Source organism: Microchirus variegatus, assembly GCF_963457635.1.
Source record: "Microchirus variegatus genome assembly, chromosome: 14".
In the NCBI taxonomy this organism is placed as follows: domain Eukaryota; kingdom Metazoa; phylum Chordata; class Actinopteri; order Pleuronectiformes; family Soleidae; genus Microchirus; species Microchirus variegatus.
Genome location: NC_139815.1, coordinates 5,440,962 through 5,460,003, shown reverse-complemented (window position 1 = coordinate 5,460,003; position 19,042 = coordinate 5,440,962). Strand labels below are relative to the sequence as shown.

The 19,042-nt window shown below is 39.7% G+C and overlaps 1 protein-coding gene across 1 annotated transcript; it reads right to left on the bottom strand.

Moving 5' to 3' along the window:
• Positions 1–9,582: 9,582 nt before the first annotated feature.
• Positions 9,583–18,084, bottom strand: ptar1 (protein prenyltransferase alpha subunit repeat containing 1; the record flags this gene model as incomplete). The annotated part of the gene is made up of 7 exons (XM_083900849.1): positions 17,985–18,084; positions 15,757–15,926; positions 15,450–15,516; positions 13,565–13,669; positions 13,125–13,377; positions 10,278–10,645; positions 9,583–9,955 (listed from the first exon to the last, which is right to left on the bottom strand). Exons 1-7 carry the CDS (start codon positions 18,068–18,070, stop codon positions 9,583–9,585), a joined length of 1,422 nt encoding a protein of 473 aa, XP_083756975.1. The 5' UTR covers positions 18,071–18,084.
• Positions 18,085–19,042: the final 958 nt, after the last annotated feature.

Genomic DNA, 19,042 nt, shown 5'->3' with positions numbered 1-19,042 from the left:
CGCTGTCTGGTTCTGGTTGAGTCAACAGTGTCGAAAGAGTTTTAGGAACTTCATCAGCACACAACTCTTTGAGCTCAGAGCACAGGCTGTCAGAAGGAGACAGAAAGGACAGATAGGAAGGTAAGTTGTGCAAGTCAACCGGAATAAATTTAATGTGATCACACGGTTCAACAATTATAAAAACACTAATAATGAAAAAAAAACATATTGTCTGAAACAGCCATGAAATAAAAACCACAACATAGACGTCAGAGCACATATTTGCATGAGGACCTAGTTACGACATTCTGCCTCACAAGATATGAAGGAAACATATTATCTATGTAAATATAATGCATTGTAGAGCACTTAATTGCACCATAAGAAATGCCAGACCTTGTATATACAGTTCATGTGGTAAATAAGGTAAAGAAGTTGGGTTGTTTACCATGTTCATGAGACATTCCCAATGAAACTACCCAATAATATTCATGACCTATTAATGCTATAGTTTTATGAAAGCTCTGAGTTCAGGATGTCGTATATATATATATACATATGTTGTGATTATGAGTTCAGACACAAGACGTGACCACAGAATGGTACATGTTTTTTTGCATTTCCAGTACCAAATTAACCAGCCCTAACTGTTGTTCCAATTGTTGGCACCCTTCCCTTGGGGCACCAAAGTAAAATTATACGGTACGGTCACAAAATTCAGCTGATTGGGCGACAGAAAAAACTTTACTCACTGCAAATATCCCAGTCTATTCTCACACAAAGCGCGACGTCTTGTTGAGACAAACCGTGCTACGGTCATGCTACGCTGCCATCGGGCACAGCCCACACCCCGCCTACGAAGTAAAGGTGCTGTACTCAGCCGTAACACAAGCCTGACCATTAACCATTTAACTTTACCATTCCAAACCATACTGTACTGCCGTGTTTTTCAACCTTTTTTGAGCCAAGGTACATTTTTTTCATTGAAAAAATCACGAGGCACACCAGCAAACAAAAATGTTTAAAAAATGATACTCTGTAGCCTATATTAACAATTTAGTAATTCTTATCAAAGTGTCTTGAATATGTATATCCATATTATGTGCAGATAACTAATTATTTGTTTTCAAAAAATGTTTTTAGACCAATTAGGTGAAATTGGATAATTTCCCACGGCACACCTGACAATCTGTCACGGCACACTGGTTGAAAAACACTGCTGTACTGTACCAACAGGTGGCAGCATAGCATGACATTAACATGTCAACCAAAGATGGAGAAGACATCTCTGCTTGCAAGATGCAATTATAAAATAGTTATAGCATTAAATCAGAACAGCGATTATTTCAAGATACTTGATAAAGAGCATGTTGACAAATGTCACAGACAAGACTCTGCCTCCTTCTTCTAAGACTTCTCAGAATCAGAAAACTTTATTACCATTTATGCAAATACATAATAGGAATTTGCTTCAGTGATTTCTGCTGTACACTGAGAGGTGTAATGCTGCCCTCTACAGTTCACAACTCTGCCTCCTGCTGATGGTAATCACTATCAATACAATGAGATGAGAGCAACCGTTATTGGATGCAATCTCTTCCTTAATGTTTCAGCAGATTTCAACTATTCCAACATAAAAAACATTTTTGCCGCTATGAGACATTTCTGCTAACATCAATTTTGGAAATGTTTTAAATAATTCACTTTTTTCTGCAACATCTTTCTCCATTATTCCAAAATCATATATGAAATTCGAAATGTACATATTCTCCTGCTGTGTGAAAACAGGAAAAAAAACAAATTAATGCAGCTCTATGTTCATGCATGGCACTAATGGGTAATCACCATTTGTTTCTAAATAAAGTAAGCATTGTGAGTTCAATCTTTTTTTCTCTCTCTCAGTTTTTTATCCTGTCACTTTTTTCGGTTGTGACTTAATGATATGAGAGCTCCATCATGTGGTGACATGTATTTAAGTCCATACACTGTTGCTGTTTTTTGTGCTTTAGTAGAATGGATGCACTATTTGAAGGTTGGCACATTAATATATGTCCTCTCCCCTCCCTCGCAGACTCAGATCCCTGACATCGGCAGTTGCCTTGGAAACCACTGTGTCATTTCTCTGTGTGGAAAGGGCAGATGAAGAGGTGACCTCTCCAGGGGGCAGAGGCATCGCTGGTCTGCAGTTGTGCTTGAGAACTCATGACAAACACAATACTTGGACAAACGTATGCTGCATTCAAAGTACAAACCCCATTTCCAGAAAAGTTGGGACACGTTCTAAAAGTACAAGAAAAACTACTACTATACTATACTAATAATGGCAATTTTGCAATAATTAGGAATGTGGGATTTTTGTCCATTCTTGCTGTTTATAAGACTTGAGCGTCTCAACAGTACCTTGTTTACTGTTGTCTGATTCTCCTCCTCATATTGTGCCATATACAGTAGTGTGCAAGCGTTTCAGGCACCACCAGCTCTGTTGTTTTTTCTGTCAAATTCTGTGATCATTGGAATTTGGAATGAAGTGATGCGATGTAAACCTGCTTATATATTAGCGAGCTGTCGATGAGTTTAACTCATGCGACATGTGTATGTAATGCTCAAGCATGTCTTGAATAAACCGGGTGTAAATAGACGTATTTTACAGCAGATATTTCTTTAAATGAAATAGTAGGACAAACACAGGATTTAACATTAATTAAGTTTCCACTCCAGTATTACCAGAGCTGTGTTATTGATCAAGTGTAAGGGTAGATCACGCTAAATACCTGACACCTATATTTGTTTATTTAAAAAAAAACGAAAAAAAAACTGCATACATATTTTCTGGATGTGTTCCAGCAAATGAAAGAAATAATGATCCTCTATTGTCGTTATATTGCTGAAACAACACATCTGATGGTGGCCTAAGACTTCTGCACAGTACTGCAGTTTTCAGATTTACAAATAATATGAACCCCCTAAAAGCAGCTTATTCACAAAAAGTGGAAGTATGCACATTGACTACTGGTTAATATCTTATCAGCATCACACAGGTAAGATTTGGCAGAGAGAGGGAGGGAGAGAGAGAGACACGGAGAGAACATTTGCTCTTCACCCTCCAAGAACAGTAGCCACAAGGACCTGTTGGTTGCCCCCCTTCAGTGCAGCAAGGTGCCTTTTCACTGCAGCTTTAACAACTAGACTAAATGCATTAGGTCATTACAATTATCTACATGTTATGTTGTTGTAATGTTTTGATTCCATTTTATTTGTCTTTTTGTTATTTGCAGATTCATTTTCGACCACTGTGCTGCCACTGTCGTCCACTTTTTTCCTCCATTTTTTGTTTGAGGCCCACACCTTAACCTAACCCCAACCTACACCCAATTCTAACCCTAAAACCAAGTCTTAACCTCCAAAAAGCCATTTTAAGGAGTGACAGAATGCAAAATTCTGGGAATTTTCAAAGTTGGGCATTTTCCATAGGAATTAACAGGAATCAAAGTTGAAGGTTGGGAACATAAATATAGTTGGTAAAAAAAAAATAGTGTACCATAATCTTGGCTAAATCAGAATTGATGTGAAGTTGAGTAAAATATGCTATTCCGCAATCACAGGGACATAGCACACTACTTACTGCAGCGCTACATTGAGGCCACATCCCCTATGGTGCTAGCACAAATGTGACTGTTGTCATCTCATTGTCCAGATATATGCCATGTTTATGTGCAAATATTGTGCAAAGAAGAATGCCACAAAAATGCAGCACCCAAAATTTCCCCAGACCTCAACAAATGCAGCAGACATGAGTTCCACTCCCACATTTACACTTAATTCTCATTAATTCCCATACAATTCCCCAAATTCCTGTGGAAAGTTTCCAATTTGGAATGTTTCCACAGGAGTTTAGATTTAAATTTACCACAAATTAGTCAGAGGATTTTCTGTCCCAAGTTGTATAAACACTGACCTTGTCAGGACCAGTAGTCCTCATGGACACCAAAACCTGGTCCCAATGAGGCAGAACCTCATTTCTGAGGAACTGGGGAATAAAATCAGGGCTTTGAAGATTTGAATTGTGGTTCTATTAAGTTCAGGGCCAGGCATTAACTGGTTATGGTTAAGGTGACGGATAATAAGGCCTTGTGTATGCTTTTCCATATGAATGGAAGTAAACAAGTCTTAGAATGAATAGAAATATGAGAATGTGTGTGTGTGTGTGTTTCAGCAGTAGCAGAGCAGCAGCGGCAGCAGAATCAGCAGCAGCAGCAGAATCAGCAGCAGCAGCTTCAGCAGCAGCAGCTTCAGCAGCAGCAGGGCCTCTCTCTCTCTCTCTCTCTGGGCCCTCTCATTCATGTCGCCCCTTGCACAAAGCCTTGTACACAGAGGCAGCGCTGTTTCTTCCCATCTCAGCTCTGATGTGACATTTCCCCAGTTTTCCACTCTACTGTTGTAGCCACTCCTCAAAAAAACAAACCAAAAAAAAAAAAGCCACAGCAGCTTCACACCGACAACAACAACACTGTCCGCTTGCACTCAGCCCCCGCATCCGAGCCGACACAGACACAGACACAGACAGAGAGGCGGACTCACCTGCTACCATCAGCGGGGATGATGCTGGAGCTGGAGCCGCGGGCTGGAGGTCTGCTCCACCATCACCACCCAGTCCTCCATCTTCCCTGTAGCTGTTGCTGCCGCTGCTGTGGTGCTGCCGTATGTGTGCGTGTGTGTATGCGAGTGTGTGTTCGTCTGCCTCCCAGCCCCTCCTTCATCCCACCGTCACATCATCATCATCATCACAGGACCCAGCAAAATGTTTTAATATACACGCACACGCGCGCGCACACACGTGAGGTTTTCATAACTTTAGGGGACCTTGCATTGACATTACTTACTTAAATTTCCTGGAGACTACTCCAAATTTAACCATAATTACTATTGACCTAATCCTAATCCTAATCCGATCCCTGACCCTACCCTAACCATGCCCTCAACCTAACCTTAAAACATTTCTTCACCTTAAAATATAGTCATTTATAGTCATGTTTACCTCCACTTAATTGTGCAGCCGTTCATCACATGACCATCAACTGTCACACACAAAGATGTTGACTCAAAATAAGCAAGAGGTGAAAAATACTCTTTATTACAGATTAGCTTTATTTTCCTGGTAAGCAGATGACAAAGACACTTTCAAGATAAAATACTTAACTCTATTAACAAATATTGAATGAATGAGATGCTAGTAATTATTATGGAAGCCAAGTGGCCCTATTTGCAATAACATTTTTTTTTTTTTTTAACACCATCATCTTGACCTTATATATTATTTGTTTTGTTAGATAAAGAAAACAAAAGTTTTCTCATGATAACAGATGAATTCATCTCATTACCTCAGGAAAACATGTTGAATTAAGATGATGTAATTCACTCAGTGATCCTGTAAGAACTGGATCTTGGACCTCCGGGATTGTAAACAGTATTTTTTATATATATATATATATATATATAAATAGGATTTATTCCTACTGAATAAATTGTGTATAATATTGTTATCTGTTCAGTACTTGATCTTAAAGTTGATCATAAGTCACTCGTTTACCCGTTTTGGATGAATTTTATGTCATATTACAAAATAAGAGCCCTAATTTAATCCACATTTTAGCAATCCGCAGATTAAAGGAAAAAAGTCCAGGGTGTGACTGATGTGTCGCTTTAGCTCCCATTGTAAAATATGATTTTAAAATACCTCCACAACAGGCAACCGCACACTTCCAGATAACATTAAAATATTACACTTTAATTATTTACAGTTTTAGTTACTGACAAAGCAGAATCTTGATTCAATGATGTGCCAATAGAAGACCTGACCTAAAGGAATAGTTAAGGGTTTTTTCTTATGTGAGGTTGCATGAGACACTGACAAGATTCTCCTTGTGCTGAGAACCGGTGCGAGACACTGAAAACATGACAGGAAAAAAGATTTTAGCTCGCATTATAAGCTCGCATTATAAAACCTACATGTACGTGAGGCTATGAGATCTTAAGAATTATGATCACCTCCCTTTCTCACCATTAGGCAACCTTTTCAAACTGGAAATTGAAGTTTATAAATCACTCAGTCAACCACACCAATGTCCCAAAAAAAAAAAAAAGGAGCTGCCGGTCTACTGCTGCCTCATTTAGTAAGTTTGTGTCACTTTGAAAAAATGCAAATTAAAGGCTGAAAGAAGACTTTTGAACTTACTAATGAAGGCAGCAGAGGATGAACTACTCCTGAGTGGCTGTGTAAAATCACTGATTTTCTCTGTGGTGCAGGGAGCAATCAATGCAAACTTCAGTTTTTTTCAGATAAAGCAGCTAACATATCAAGCTATCATAGACATAAGCAGCCTTAGACTTTACAGGCCGAGTCTTTTCTTAAATCAGCCATATTTTCAGTGATTTTGTGCCTGTGTCTCAGGCTGCAGGCCGATGCGCTTATTGAAGTTAGCGCTGAATGTGTCAGCACCATATATAACCACACAACAAAACAAAGCTATCCCTTCCATCATCGTTTTTTCTTCTTGACGTCTCTGAGCGATAATTGATCTTTATATGACAACACCAAGGCATTAAAAATGATTGTAAATATGGCTGTTCTCAGCTTCAGTGGTTATTCACTTAGAACAGACCCTCCCACTGAAGTTTACTGATGAATACATTTGGAAAGAAAAAAAAGGAAAGAAAACAAGCTACATTTCTCTTTTAAAAAGCTTGTTGAACCATTAAAAACCTTTCTGCATAGATAGATTTATATTTTAAGTTTGTGTTCTGGGTTTGCAAAGATGTCAAAATGCCCCACCATAGTTGGGGTATGCACCAAATCCAAGATGAATGAATGAACTTCAATGTACATGGCTCAAAAATACATGTTTCACGACAATCGTACACAGATCCTTAGTGAATAAACATAGTTCAGGTAATGGACGCACACTGTGACCGAGGAGCTCGGCTATTTCCATTCACCAGTCAGCACTAAGGTCACTGATTATTATATACATCTTATATGGTAAATGTGACCACGGCTACACTGACTTGTCGTCTCCTGTGCACTGACTCCGCAACACATGGAAAGAAAAGACGGATCCTCCTGAACCTGCAGCCAATTTACCTCAACATTATTCAAATCAGAGAATACCATTCTTAATTTCTCTAAAAAGGGGTGAACTGTGCATATACAGAATGTAGTGCTACAAATTCTTCCCTCAACACAAAAACATAAGAGTTTGACCTTCTTAATTATTAATTTATTTTATTTATTTAATACAAAAAGGCAGTGACGTACGCCTATCAGCCACACCAGTAATCAGCCACAATAAATCCTGTCAGTGGATTTTTTCAGTGTTGTTGGCAATTTGGTGAAAAGCAGCTTGGCCGTATCGCTTCTAACATAGTGCAAAATAAGAGAAATATTTTAAAGGTCCAGTGTGCAACATTTAGGAGTGTTTACTGGCAGAAACTGAATATACTACCAAGTCTGATTTCATTACTTAAATGCCTTTGCACATCAGCTACATGTTTTTTCCTTCTCTGTGTCAGTTATTCACACTTTCATAAAGGTTTTTGTTTTGTGACAGTGCAACTAAGACACCCCGAAGTCTAGCATCTTGTGCAAGACGAGAAGAGGGATGGTGAAACCGTGACACCGGAGAACATTCTGTTGAGCTTAGGCAACAGCAGCTAAAAAGCAGTTAAAAAACAAAAATGTCAGGGACTGTGATTGATAATCTGCCATGGTGCCCATCATGGACAAAAATATTGTGTCCTCTGATCCTGGAATTAATTGGTGTTAATTGCACTCGGCTGTTGCATATTCATGTCGCTGTTAAGGTGCAAATGCCTTTAGAAAGAGTTGTGCTTGTCTGATGTCTTACACTGCCGTTGTTCTACAGGAGCCGAGACAGAGCTAGTGTGAGTTCCGTGTCTTAAAGCAGGAGTTTACAAATGCTACACTAATACTTTCCATCGTTACTTAATTAGTTAATTAATTAATTAACATTTGATTAATCGATTAACCAACTACTAAATCAATCATCACCTATTTTGATAAATGATCGGTTTGAGTGATAATTAAAACAAGTCCCCCAGGTTTTTCTACTCTTAAATGGTAATATTGTCTGGTTTCTTTGCTCTGTATATATAAAAACAAAATTGAAATGTATCTTTTCTAGTGTGTGAAGACCTACACCGAAGCCTGAAATATACCCGAAACATTTAGGAAAGGGAAGGGTGAGCTGAGGAATCTTAATTTGTCATAATCTGCAGTGGGTGTCAACAATTTTTCTTCACTGGACCTTTAAAAAGCAATGATACCATACAAAACAAACAGACTGTTAAAAAGGTGTGATTTGTGTTGCACGCTACACACAAACATGCAGCACCAGTCAATGTGAGGGAAACTCCATTTTCCTGTCACTGTCCTTCAGATAAGTGCCAATGTTTCTTTCCCCGCTAACAACAACAGCAGGTCAGTTAATGACTAGTTTTTGGGGCTTTCTGTTAAAAGTAACTATAACTTAGCAACCATATTTAGCAACTCTGTTATTCAGTAAATTTAGTGGACAGAAATAAAGTAAGACCCGCAACCAAGGATCAAGATGAGAAGACGCAAAGTGAAAAAAGTATCAATGGTTAATAAAGTAACTGCCTTCAGAATGGAAATCTGAGAATCAGGGGTCTGTGCTTTCAAGGTGCTATAGCAACAAGTGAGGCGACTGAATTTTAACACATGAAAGAGTTCAATTTTCACCAGAGCCACCATCAGCAGAGATATTAAGAGATAAAGTGATTCTAATTATTATTTAATTTATTATAATTTTCTACTCACTCCAGTCAAACTTCCTCCACTCCACTCCCATCACATACCCCGGTATAAACAGCCAAACATTATTTCTGACTTGCCTCCAAGTGCCACCAGAGGAAGCTTGCGTAACACTGGTGATACATGTTTGAGAAACATGGGTCTAGTATGTACGTCTTTCGCGCTAACTTTTTGGATTTGTTTCCTCAACTGATCTCAGTCACTTTCTCCTAAGCTTTCAGCTTACCCTTCAGAGATGAACTGAAAGAAGGAATATTAGGAATAAATATATTTCATAAATTTTTTGGCTATTTTGGTGTCCCATACAACTGGGTTAAACATGCGTTATTTGCAACGAGTCACGCCGAGTGTAAATTCTGCTAAGCTCTCACCTGTTGCGGCAGCAGTTTGCCGGAATATCTGAACAAAACTTAAGTTATGTGGCTGGAACGCCAAGATGGCAGCAAAACAACGACAAAACAAAAATGGTGGAAATTTGTCCTGAGGTACTACGGAACCTGAAATAAGAGCAGAATCTATAAACACAACCAATAGGCTTTCTCTGTGCCGATTTCCATTCTGAAGAAGTACTGGCTCAGATGAAGCTCATGAGAATCCACACGTGTTTCTGAGGAAGAACATCCCTCACCCAGTCATTACTGCATTTGAAAAAACTAGAAGTTATTCTCAGCACTACAACAGGTGAGTGGCTGATCATAAATATTGGTCTATCGGCAACGTCGCTGTTAAGAAAGGATGCGGCTAACCCTTCTCTCTCATGGCTGTTGAGCAATGACAGTGTCTAACCACTTCTCGTATGCCAGGGCAAAACGTCTCTGCTCTGGGTTAGAGCAACTGTGCAGGACTCCACTCACAAAGCTGTGCTCGGAGGGCAGAGTGGCGCTCAGCAGCGGTGCGCCTCTCTTCAGTCGCTTGCTGTCGTGTGGGTCAGGCAAGGACGCCCTGTCTACCTCCATAGGCTCACCCGTGTGGTTCTGTCCATTCACACTCTCTGTCCGGCTTCCATCGCTGACCTCTGGCCGACCTTGGTCGTTATCGTGATGGTGGATGGGCTGGCTACCTCCGTTACTGCTGCTGTGCGGCTGGTGTTCTCTCCTCCACTGATGCCACAAGTAAAAGACATGCCGCCTGGATGATGACGAGGTGGAGACATTCAGAATCATGAAAAAACTTGATGCCGTTTAAAAATGTACAGTCCCTTCTAAAAGTGTTGGAAGAATGAGGCCAATTCCTTTATTTTTGCTGTTTACTTAAAACATTTAGGATTGACATGAAAAGATGAATATAAGAGATCAGTTTGTAATGGAGGTGAGCATAAGAGAGCGTTAGCATAAGAAGAGAGTGACTTGAATTCAATTGAAATGAATAATCCTGAATTATCCCTTCAACAATAAATGTCTCATAATATCATGACAAAATGGCCAAGTTCGATTCACCTGTGTCGTCTTACCTGTGACTCCAGAGTGTCTCGTGTCCTGGGAATGACTGTATCAGGTCTGAGCACAGCTCCATCTCCTGGTGGAAGAGGTGAAGGATTGTGGTAAAGCTGTGTTGCCTCTCATTGTCTCCTGCTGCTTCTACTCCTGACAGCTCTCTGTTAGCTTGGGCATGACTGTGACTGTGGGGGCTGACGGTATCAGGGACTGGACTAGAGCAGTACTGGGAAGAACATGTATTGGTGGTGGTGATGGGAGCTGGAGAGTGCAAGAGCACAGTGATCAGCTCATTCAGCAGGAACTGGCGGTAGTGGAAGCCACTGTGGTCAGAGACGTGCATGGATACCCACAGACGCATTGAGGATAGCTCATCGTGGAAAACCTGTTCGGAAACATGGCAAAGAACATCCGGGGAATGAAAGAGGTATTTAAGAGATTAATTTGTCAAAAGTGAAAAAGTGACCTCATAAGTTATAAAACAACATTATTCTCATTTTATGTGTTCTTCAAGTCAAATCAAATACAGGTGAAGATCTGTAAGTTTGTTAGAGGCTACTGTTGAGGTCGAGCTCCTCCATGTTTGCAGTGTTTCACTAGAAACTATAAGCCAAGTGACACTGCATGTATTTTACTGGTCCAATCAATCATGTGCTTGCAGATTTTACACTAATGTTCAAAAGTTTGGGGTCAAATGTCCTTATTTTGGAAGGAGACACTTTTTTTCAGTGAATGTAACATTAAATGAATCAGAAATACACACTATACATTGTTAATGTGGTAAACGACTATTCTAGCTGCAAACTAGTCTAGTTTTTAATGGAATACGTACAAAGGTGTATAGAGGCCCATTTCCAGCAACCATCTCTCCGGTGTTCTAATGGTACATTGTGTTTGCTAATCACGTTAGAAGGCTATTGGGTGATTAGAAAACCCTTGAAAACCCTTGTGCAATTCTGTTAGCACAGCTGAAAACAGTTTTGCTGGTTCTTTTACGAAAGCAAAATTTAAAGGGCAAATATATTATTTTTGAATAAAAATCATTATTTCTAATCTTGTATTCACTATATTTTCTATTAATTTTGGAACTCTTTTGATGAATGAAAGTGTGACTTTTACTGGAAACACAAAAAAATTGGTAGTGAACATATCTCCTAACTCATAATAGTCACTTTGGTATTTGCTTCATTCAGAATTTAGCCGTTCTGCAAGATTCCAGCATGTTTAACAGGTGATTTCATTTTCATTGCTCAATTTTGCAATTCCATTCATTTTTTGCACATCGCAGAAATCATATGTTATGTATGTAATATATGATTTCAGAGTCTGCAACCACGAATGATATTGACATATTACCAGCTTGATTACATAAACCTCACTTTAGTTTTCTCTTCTTCAGTTTCCTCCCTATCACGTTATTGGTCCTTTCTATGGTCAGCCTCCTGCAGCAACATAAGGAGGAATATGTTGCTGCACAACATTTTGGAGCACTGTTGGGCATCCACCTGTAATTGCTGCTAGTAGTGGCTGGCCGGTCTTAAGGGAAAATGCCCAGTATGCCAGATTAACAGTCAAGCCCTGGTGTGAACACACATGCCAAAGCTAGTTGCGAGCAAATCACCTGCGCAGTCGTGACACATCCAGTGTGCAGGGTTTCACCCAGTGCATTATAAGCCTGGTCCAGTCTGCGTTGGATACGGAGAAGTGCACGGCACAGGACAGGGAGAACAGTCCCGCTCAGGGGCGGTGCGCAGAATAGGGGGCACACTGTTTTTTAAAATTTATGTTTTTATGATTTATTTTACTTTTAAATGTGACCAGTATTGCATGGCTTGTTTTAAGATTCACTGGCCTATTACTTAAAGGGGAAGTAAGTAGTTTATAGTGACATCTAGAGGAGAGGCTGAAATTTACAACAAAGACCTGCTGCTCTGCTCACCCCCTCCCTTCCCTGAGCGCTACGGTATCCGCAGCTGGTCAAATGTCGTCCTCGTTGTCTTTCTCCGTGTCAGCAGATGAGGTTCGTGAGGCGAGGGAGAGGGCGCGCTACCACGGCCGTAGCAGACGAAGCGGAGAGAGTGGAGGCGGGACTTCCGCTACAAGTAAAGAGACGCTTGATTTGTTCTCTCGCGTTTGTCCTTACAGGCTCCGGCAGAAACATGGCGTCTCGCTACTAACAGTGGCTATGCAACCGCGGCCCGCGACCATGTTATTTTAAATGACTTTTTGAAACACTACGAAAATGAAACAAAGAATATTATACAGCGACTAGACAATGCAGGAGCACATATTATGTATAAAAAAGTGGATTTTGGGTCATATAAACCCATAAATACTACATACTGTCCCTTTAATTAAGATTTAACTTAAGTGAAAACAGTTTATATTATTTTAATTTCAATAGTGTGTCATTTTTTTTTTTACACAAACACAGTGGCCCGCCGGTGGGCGGCAGAGTCTCCAGTCATGGAGGACGTACTGAACAAATATTTTTAATTAACTGACACTGAAAACTGCTTTACAAGTCACGAGACACTTGCTTACGAGTTTGTGTGCGCGTGCTCACAAACACATCATTAATTTGCATAATTATAATAATAAATATAATAATTATTTTGTATTTAGTTGATCGAGATAGATTCGATTAAAATCGAATATCAGATCTGGCATAAAAAAAATCTGGGACTTTATTTTTAGGCCACACCGCCAAGTCCTACTGTGTACTAATGCAAATATTTGCAGGGTGTGACAAAATAACCCTGAGTTCTTTAGTGCTGAATTTGAGCTTTAAATCATAAAAGACATTTTGTATCTGTCTTTTTGGCTCCCTGCCAAAAAGACAGTCCTATCAAATCTCGTCCTACCTTGACATTGCCCTTTGCCATGTGCTGTAGCACCCAGATGCGATGGGACCAGGCGTTGTAGTTGCTGGGATATCGGCAGGCAGCGTCAGAGCACACCTTCATCTCTTGGTGCAGTGTCCTGGCCAGATAGTCACTAAGCTGGTGGCTCCTCTCGCCATCAGCCTGTGCTGCTTCACCATTCTGCTGCTGCTGCTGCTTCCTGCTCTCGCCCACAGCAAAGAACCGTTGCAGCATCTGCTGCAACACCCAGCGACTGTAGGAAGACATCAACTGCTGAGTCACCTGATGTGCAGCCAAATGATGGAGCAAAATGCAGGCTATTCATATATATTTATAAGTGAACTTCAAATTGACAATTTAATTAATTTCATTTATAATTGTCATTCATACTCGATTAATAACTGCAGCCCAACACCAGGGGGCACTACTGTATATCTTACCGGTGTATCCATGTCTCTGGGCTTTTAGGAAACTTGGTGAGGGCCAGCATACCCAGATAGAGGTCTTTTTCAGGGTGAAGAACTCCACACTGCACAAGTTCCTTCCTTCAACAACAATCAGCAATTAATTAGACTACTTTCATTAAATCTGTAATTCAACAGTACGTTGGGGGGGGGGTTGTCGTGGGTGCAAAAAAACATCGGTTGAAGTGCGAATCTGTGTTAAAACTGGAACATAAAACTTAAATTGCAGGATACACTGCAATTTCCACAGACAACTCTGGACCATTATTGCAGCAGCAAGGAACCGTTTCAATTTCAGGGTTTCCCCCAGAAAACCTGCAGAGCCCAGTGGTAGGACCTTTCGGGCAGCCCACTGCGTTTTTTTTGCTTTTTTTTAATAATTAAAAGTTCACAGGAAATTTTAAATTATGACAATTATGTGTTATTGTAAGACATTTATTAACAATACTTGCCAATTAACAATACTATAAATAATGTCTTTTTTATAAACATTTCTCTACGTGTTTTATCCCCGCATAAGAATAATGATCTATATGACGAGGATGGAGTACAGTCACGATAAAGTGCAGGTTATCCGAGTAGATCTGAGTGAAACATGGTGACAGACTCTGAAGAGCAGAGCGCACCTTTTTACTCCTTGGTCTAAATATTTATGCAGAAGACGCTTTAGCGCTGTAATTAAGGGAATAACAGATGCATTAGATGAGCTGATCTCTTTCATTAACTGCTGAAAGAGAGAGAATGTTCTCTGGTGTGAAGTGAAAGCCGCGGGGAGTTCATAATCTACTCCGTATTGCAGCCAAGTTTCGCTTTTGCGCAAAGAGACTTTCCAGCGTTTAATAGTTGCTGTTCCACAGTGTACTCGCTGTTTTTCGACCGCCGAATTATAGTTGCATCCCTAAATATAACATCTTTATTGAAAAGAACAATGTAACTGTAATAATGACGCACTTGATAGTGTGACTTTTGTTTCAATCGGCACCTGGACAAGCGTGTGATGCACCGATTACATGGGGGAGCATGCGCACTTGTTCCCAGGTATAGAAAATTCGGTGGTGTATAAAAAAAATCTATTTAAAATAAATAAACAAGCAACACTTAGCCTGTGTATTATAAGCCCTGAATTTAACAGCAGGGTTTCAAAGTAAACCACCAAGTGCATCATAGCCTTGTGCTGGAAATGACACAGGAATTTGCATCACTGCCAAACATTTGTCTGATTGCCCAGGTCTTCATTTCCCAATAAGGAGTCATTTGAACCAGAAGTGTCACTTGTCAAAATCCAATTGAGAAACCGAGGTTTAAACTTTTGGTGGCTATCCCAGCTGTCATATGGTGAAAAGTAGGGTAAACCCTAAACAGGTCACCAGTCCATCACAGGGCCAACATAATGAAATGACCAACCAGTCACTGCACCTTAGCTCCAAGTATTTAACTTAATTTTCATTGGAAAGATGTTGTACACTTTCAAGTAGTGCTGGGAGGTGTATTGGTTTGTACCGAAACCCGGTAATAATTTCTTCTAATGATTTCATATACCACAACACCTGTAAATGCTACATGGAAAGTGGCACAGCAAAACACGGTTTGAGGGGGGACTCTTTTCACAGCTGCACCACACATGCTAAAGAAATAACTGTGGTAGTAATTGCAGCAATGAGCAATTGAGTCTTAAAGCACCGAAATCCGCAGCTACCTCTCTTGCTCCATCTATACGAGCACACATGCTTAACTGCGCCTCTCTCTCTCGCTGGGGCACTTATTGGCATTTTGTTCACACCACCTGGTGCTACTTTCAAGTGGATGAAATGAAGACCAAGAGCAAATATTTCTGCATTTGTGTTGTAGCTGAGTGGCATACCTGACATTCCATGCAGTGGTGAAGTCCGGATTAAGCAGCAGCAAAGTGCAGGTGATATCCACTAAAGCTGAGAGACACACAATGATACAGTGTTAGCTTCTATAATGTTTTAAATTATTGAGGGAGGGATCTCTCAATAAGAAAAAAAAATTGCAATTTTATTACTCAGGCAACTTCAGTAGCAAATCGACTTGACTCAAATTCAAAGTGTGATTGTATGAGGTACAGACATAAAGTTGGAATTAAATATGCTGTTCAAAACAGCTGTGCCAAGAACATCCACAAAGAGATGAACGAGTGCACTTACCCTCCCTGTCTAACCAGTGTTTGCGCTGGCGGTAGAGCAGCAACTTATTGTGAACATACGGCAGCAGGAACTTGACACACCAGCTCTCAACACCAAGCTTGTTCTCCACCAGCACAATGGGACTGCGATTGTAGCGTGCCTCTGGACATGGGATCACACCGATTTCATCACTGAGGGAAAAGAGGGAGAGAATGAGCACTGATGGCAGTCACAAAGGCCTTCGTTTGTAAAGTATAGATGTAGGGCTGGGCAATATAATGTTATCATATCCATGTCGTGGCACCATGACTCAAGACAAGAAACGGTCTTAGATTTTAAATATTGTCATATGGTGATATATCTGTAATGACTAAAGATTGTTGCATTGATATCATCATATTTATTATATGGAATAAGCTATTAAAACACACTAAATATTAAAAATTAAATGACTATCAATGGTCCAAAAAGCTCCTCAACATAGTGATGATTTCAAACGTCTTGCCTTGCCTACAAGACAAAATGATTCAGTCTATATGATTTTTTTTTTTATTATATGGAGGACAGAAACCAGAAAATATTAACCTTTAAGAAGCTGAAAATAATCACATGACTTGTTTTAGTTATATATATATATAAAAAAACATTTAAACAGTTCAGTAATTGATTAATGGAGTAATCATGGGAGCCCTAGTTAATTTGGCAAAAAAGATACATATCATATCCAAACACGGAAGTGACGATATGATATAATGCGCTATAATATAATAGTGTATATAAGAATGGCCTCACAAAAATATTGTAAATATTGAAAAAAACAACACTAAAACCTACGTGTAATGAGAGGAATGACAGGAGGGAGAGAGGTCAGAGTCTTACAGTTTTTCTCAATTGTTTACACACAAATTCTGGTACTTGAGACACAATGACCACAACAGGTAACTCATGCACCAACCCCCTGAACCAACTCTGCTAAACTACAAGCACAATTCCTGCTTTACACTCAAATTGCAGTTGTAAAACACACTTTTATCAGAACACTACACACAATTTCCTGCATTTGGCACAATTTTCATGAAGAAAATCTCTTGTTTTCACAAGAAACACACGGTCATTCAAAATTCTAAAGTTAATTTCCCTACTATGCAAACTGACTCATCACATGGGAAAACACCTGTGACACAGGTTTACAATTTGCAATCAGTACGTTAGCATAAAAGGGTTCTGTTTTATATGTAGACCACAGTGCAACTTTGTGTTGGTTTGGATGTACACTGTGTACATTGTTTCTGTGGGAAATATATAGGAATACAATATATTTGTTACTGTGTATTTGTGTGTTTTGAGTATAAAAATAATCTATCCATTATCTACCGCTTCATCCTCCACCGGAGGGTCGCTGGTTGACATAGGGTGCAAAGGCCTAAGTCATTATGATCGATGAAGAAGAAGTGTTTTCCATTCATCATAGTGTTTTACATAGAGCACATCAGTGTTCAACTGGTTCTAATAAATGTTTATTCATATAATGGTTTGTGTGTGTCATTTGAAAACAAAATACCATTTTGAGAAGAAATAACATTGTTTTTAATGTAAAGTTTCATTCTGCAGGAGAATTGAGGGGTTTTGCCCATTGTGTGTGTGTTTTTGGATTTTGTGTGTAGAGTTCTGAGAGCATGAGGCATGCTTTCAAAAAATCGAGAAAAACTAACTACAATACAAAACCACACACTTTAATGATATTTTCTTACATACATAACTTTATCGTTATTATTATGAAATATGAAAGCGTTGGGAACCGGTGGTATGGGATATGCCAACCACACTGACAGCCCAATGTCGTTAAAGTTATAATAGCGATGCATAAAACGTAGCAGCTAACAATACGTTAAATTAATAAGACGATACAAGGCGGAAGTAACAACAATATTACTAAATCTCTCCGTTTCAGATAGAAGTACAAAATACATCCGTCTGACTACGCTGAGCACGCAACGCATTTCGTGACGAAACAAAAAAAGGACGCGTTTCCCTGGAGGTGGCTCGAAGAAACTATTTCTGTCTATTTAAGCGAAACGAGTGAGAGGTAAATCAACCGACTGAACTGTCAACTTTCCCTGAAGCGCCGTCATTCCAGGTAATAGTCGGAGCCCACAGTTGAGCAGCTGGATGGAGCAGTTGTTCGTGTCGGTGGTCAATGGACGTGGCAGCCTGAGCTCTCTGTTGCCTTCACAAGCAGCACTACTCACATGTTAGGGTTTTTCTTGAAGGCGTTGTTAATGTCTTTAACAACTCTCTTCACCAGGACGTCCACCTCCTCCTCCAACTCCGCCATTTTTAGAGCATTCAATGATGTCACGGAGACCGTGTTCTCCTTCCGGGTTAAAAAAAAAACAAGTACATACGGAAAGCCACAAGGACATACGCGAACCATATTTTTTCGTTTTCTTTACAATAGTATCCAGCTTTTATTTTTTTCAATGGAATATTTCTTATGTACAAACAACGTATGAAATAAACATTGATGGAGTAAAATGAACACTACATGTTCAAAAATACATAAATTACCCAAATATTTTTTTTTTAAATGTTATCCATAATAATATATAATCTGATATGTCTCTTCCCTTTAGGCAGTTGACAAACAACTTAAAGTACATTAAGGTGAAGTAAGTAGTTTATAGTGCCATCTATAGGAGAGGCTGAAATTTACAAACAAGAACTGCTCCTCTGCTCACCCCCTCCCTTCCCTGAGCGCTACGGTATCCTCAGCTGATCAAATGTCGTCCTCGTCGTCTTTCTCCGTGTCAGCAGATGAGGTTCGTGAGGCGAGGGAGAGGGCGAGCTACCGCGGCCGTAGCAGACGAAGCGGAGAGAGTGGAGGCGGGACTTCCGCAAGTAAAGCAACGCTTGATTTGTTCTCTCGGGTTTGTCTATACAGGCTCCCGTAGAAACATGGCGTCGTGGCAATTCAGTAGTGGCCCGCGACCATGTTATTTTACATGACTTTTTGAAACACTACGAAAATGAAACAAAGAATATTATACAGCGACTAGACAATGCAGGAGCACATAATATGTATACAAAAGTGGATTTTGGGTTATATAAACCCATAAATACTACACAGTGTCCCTTTAACACCATGTTGGACAATCTTTTGATTTATCTTGTTTGGACAATGACGTTAAACAGACTCCTGATATAATTCACCAGAATTTATTCTTTGTAAAAAAAATTGAGCCTCAATTAAATTTTCACATCACATATCACATATGTCAAACTCAAGGCCTGGGGCCCAGATATGGCC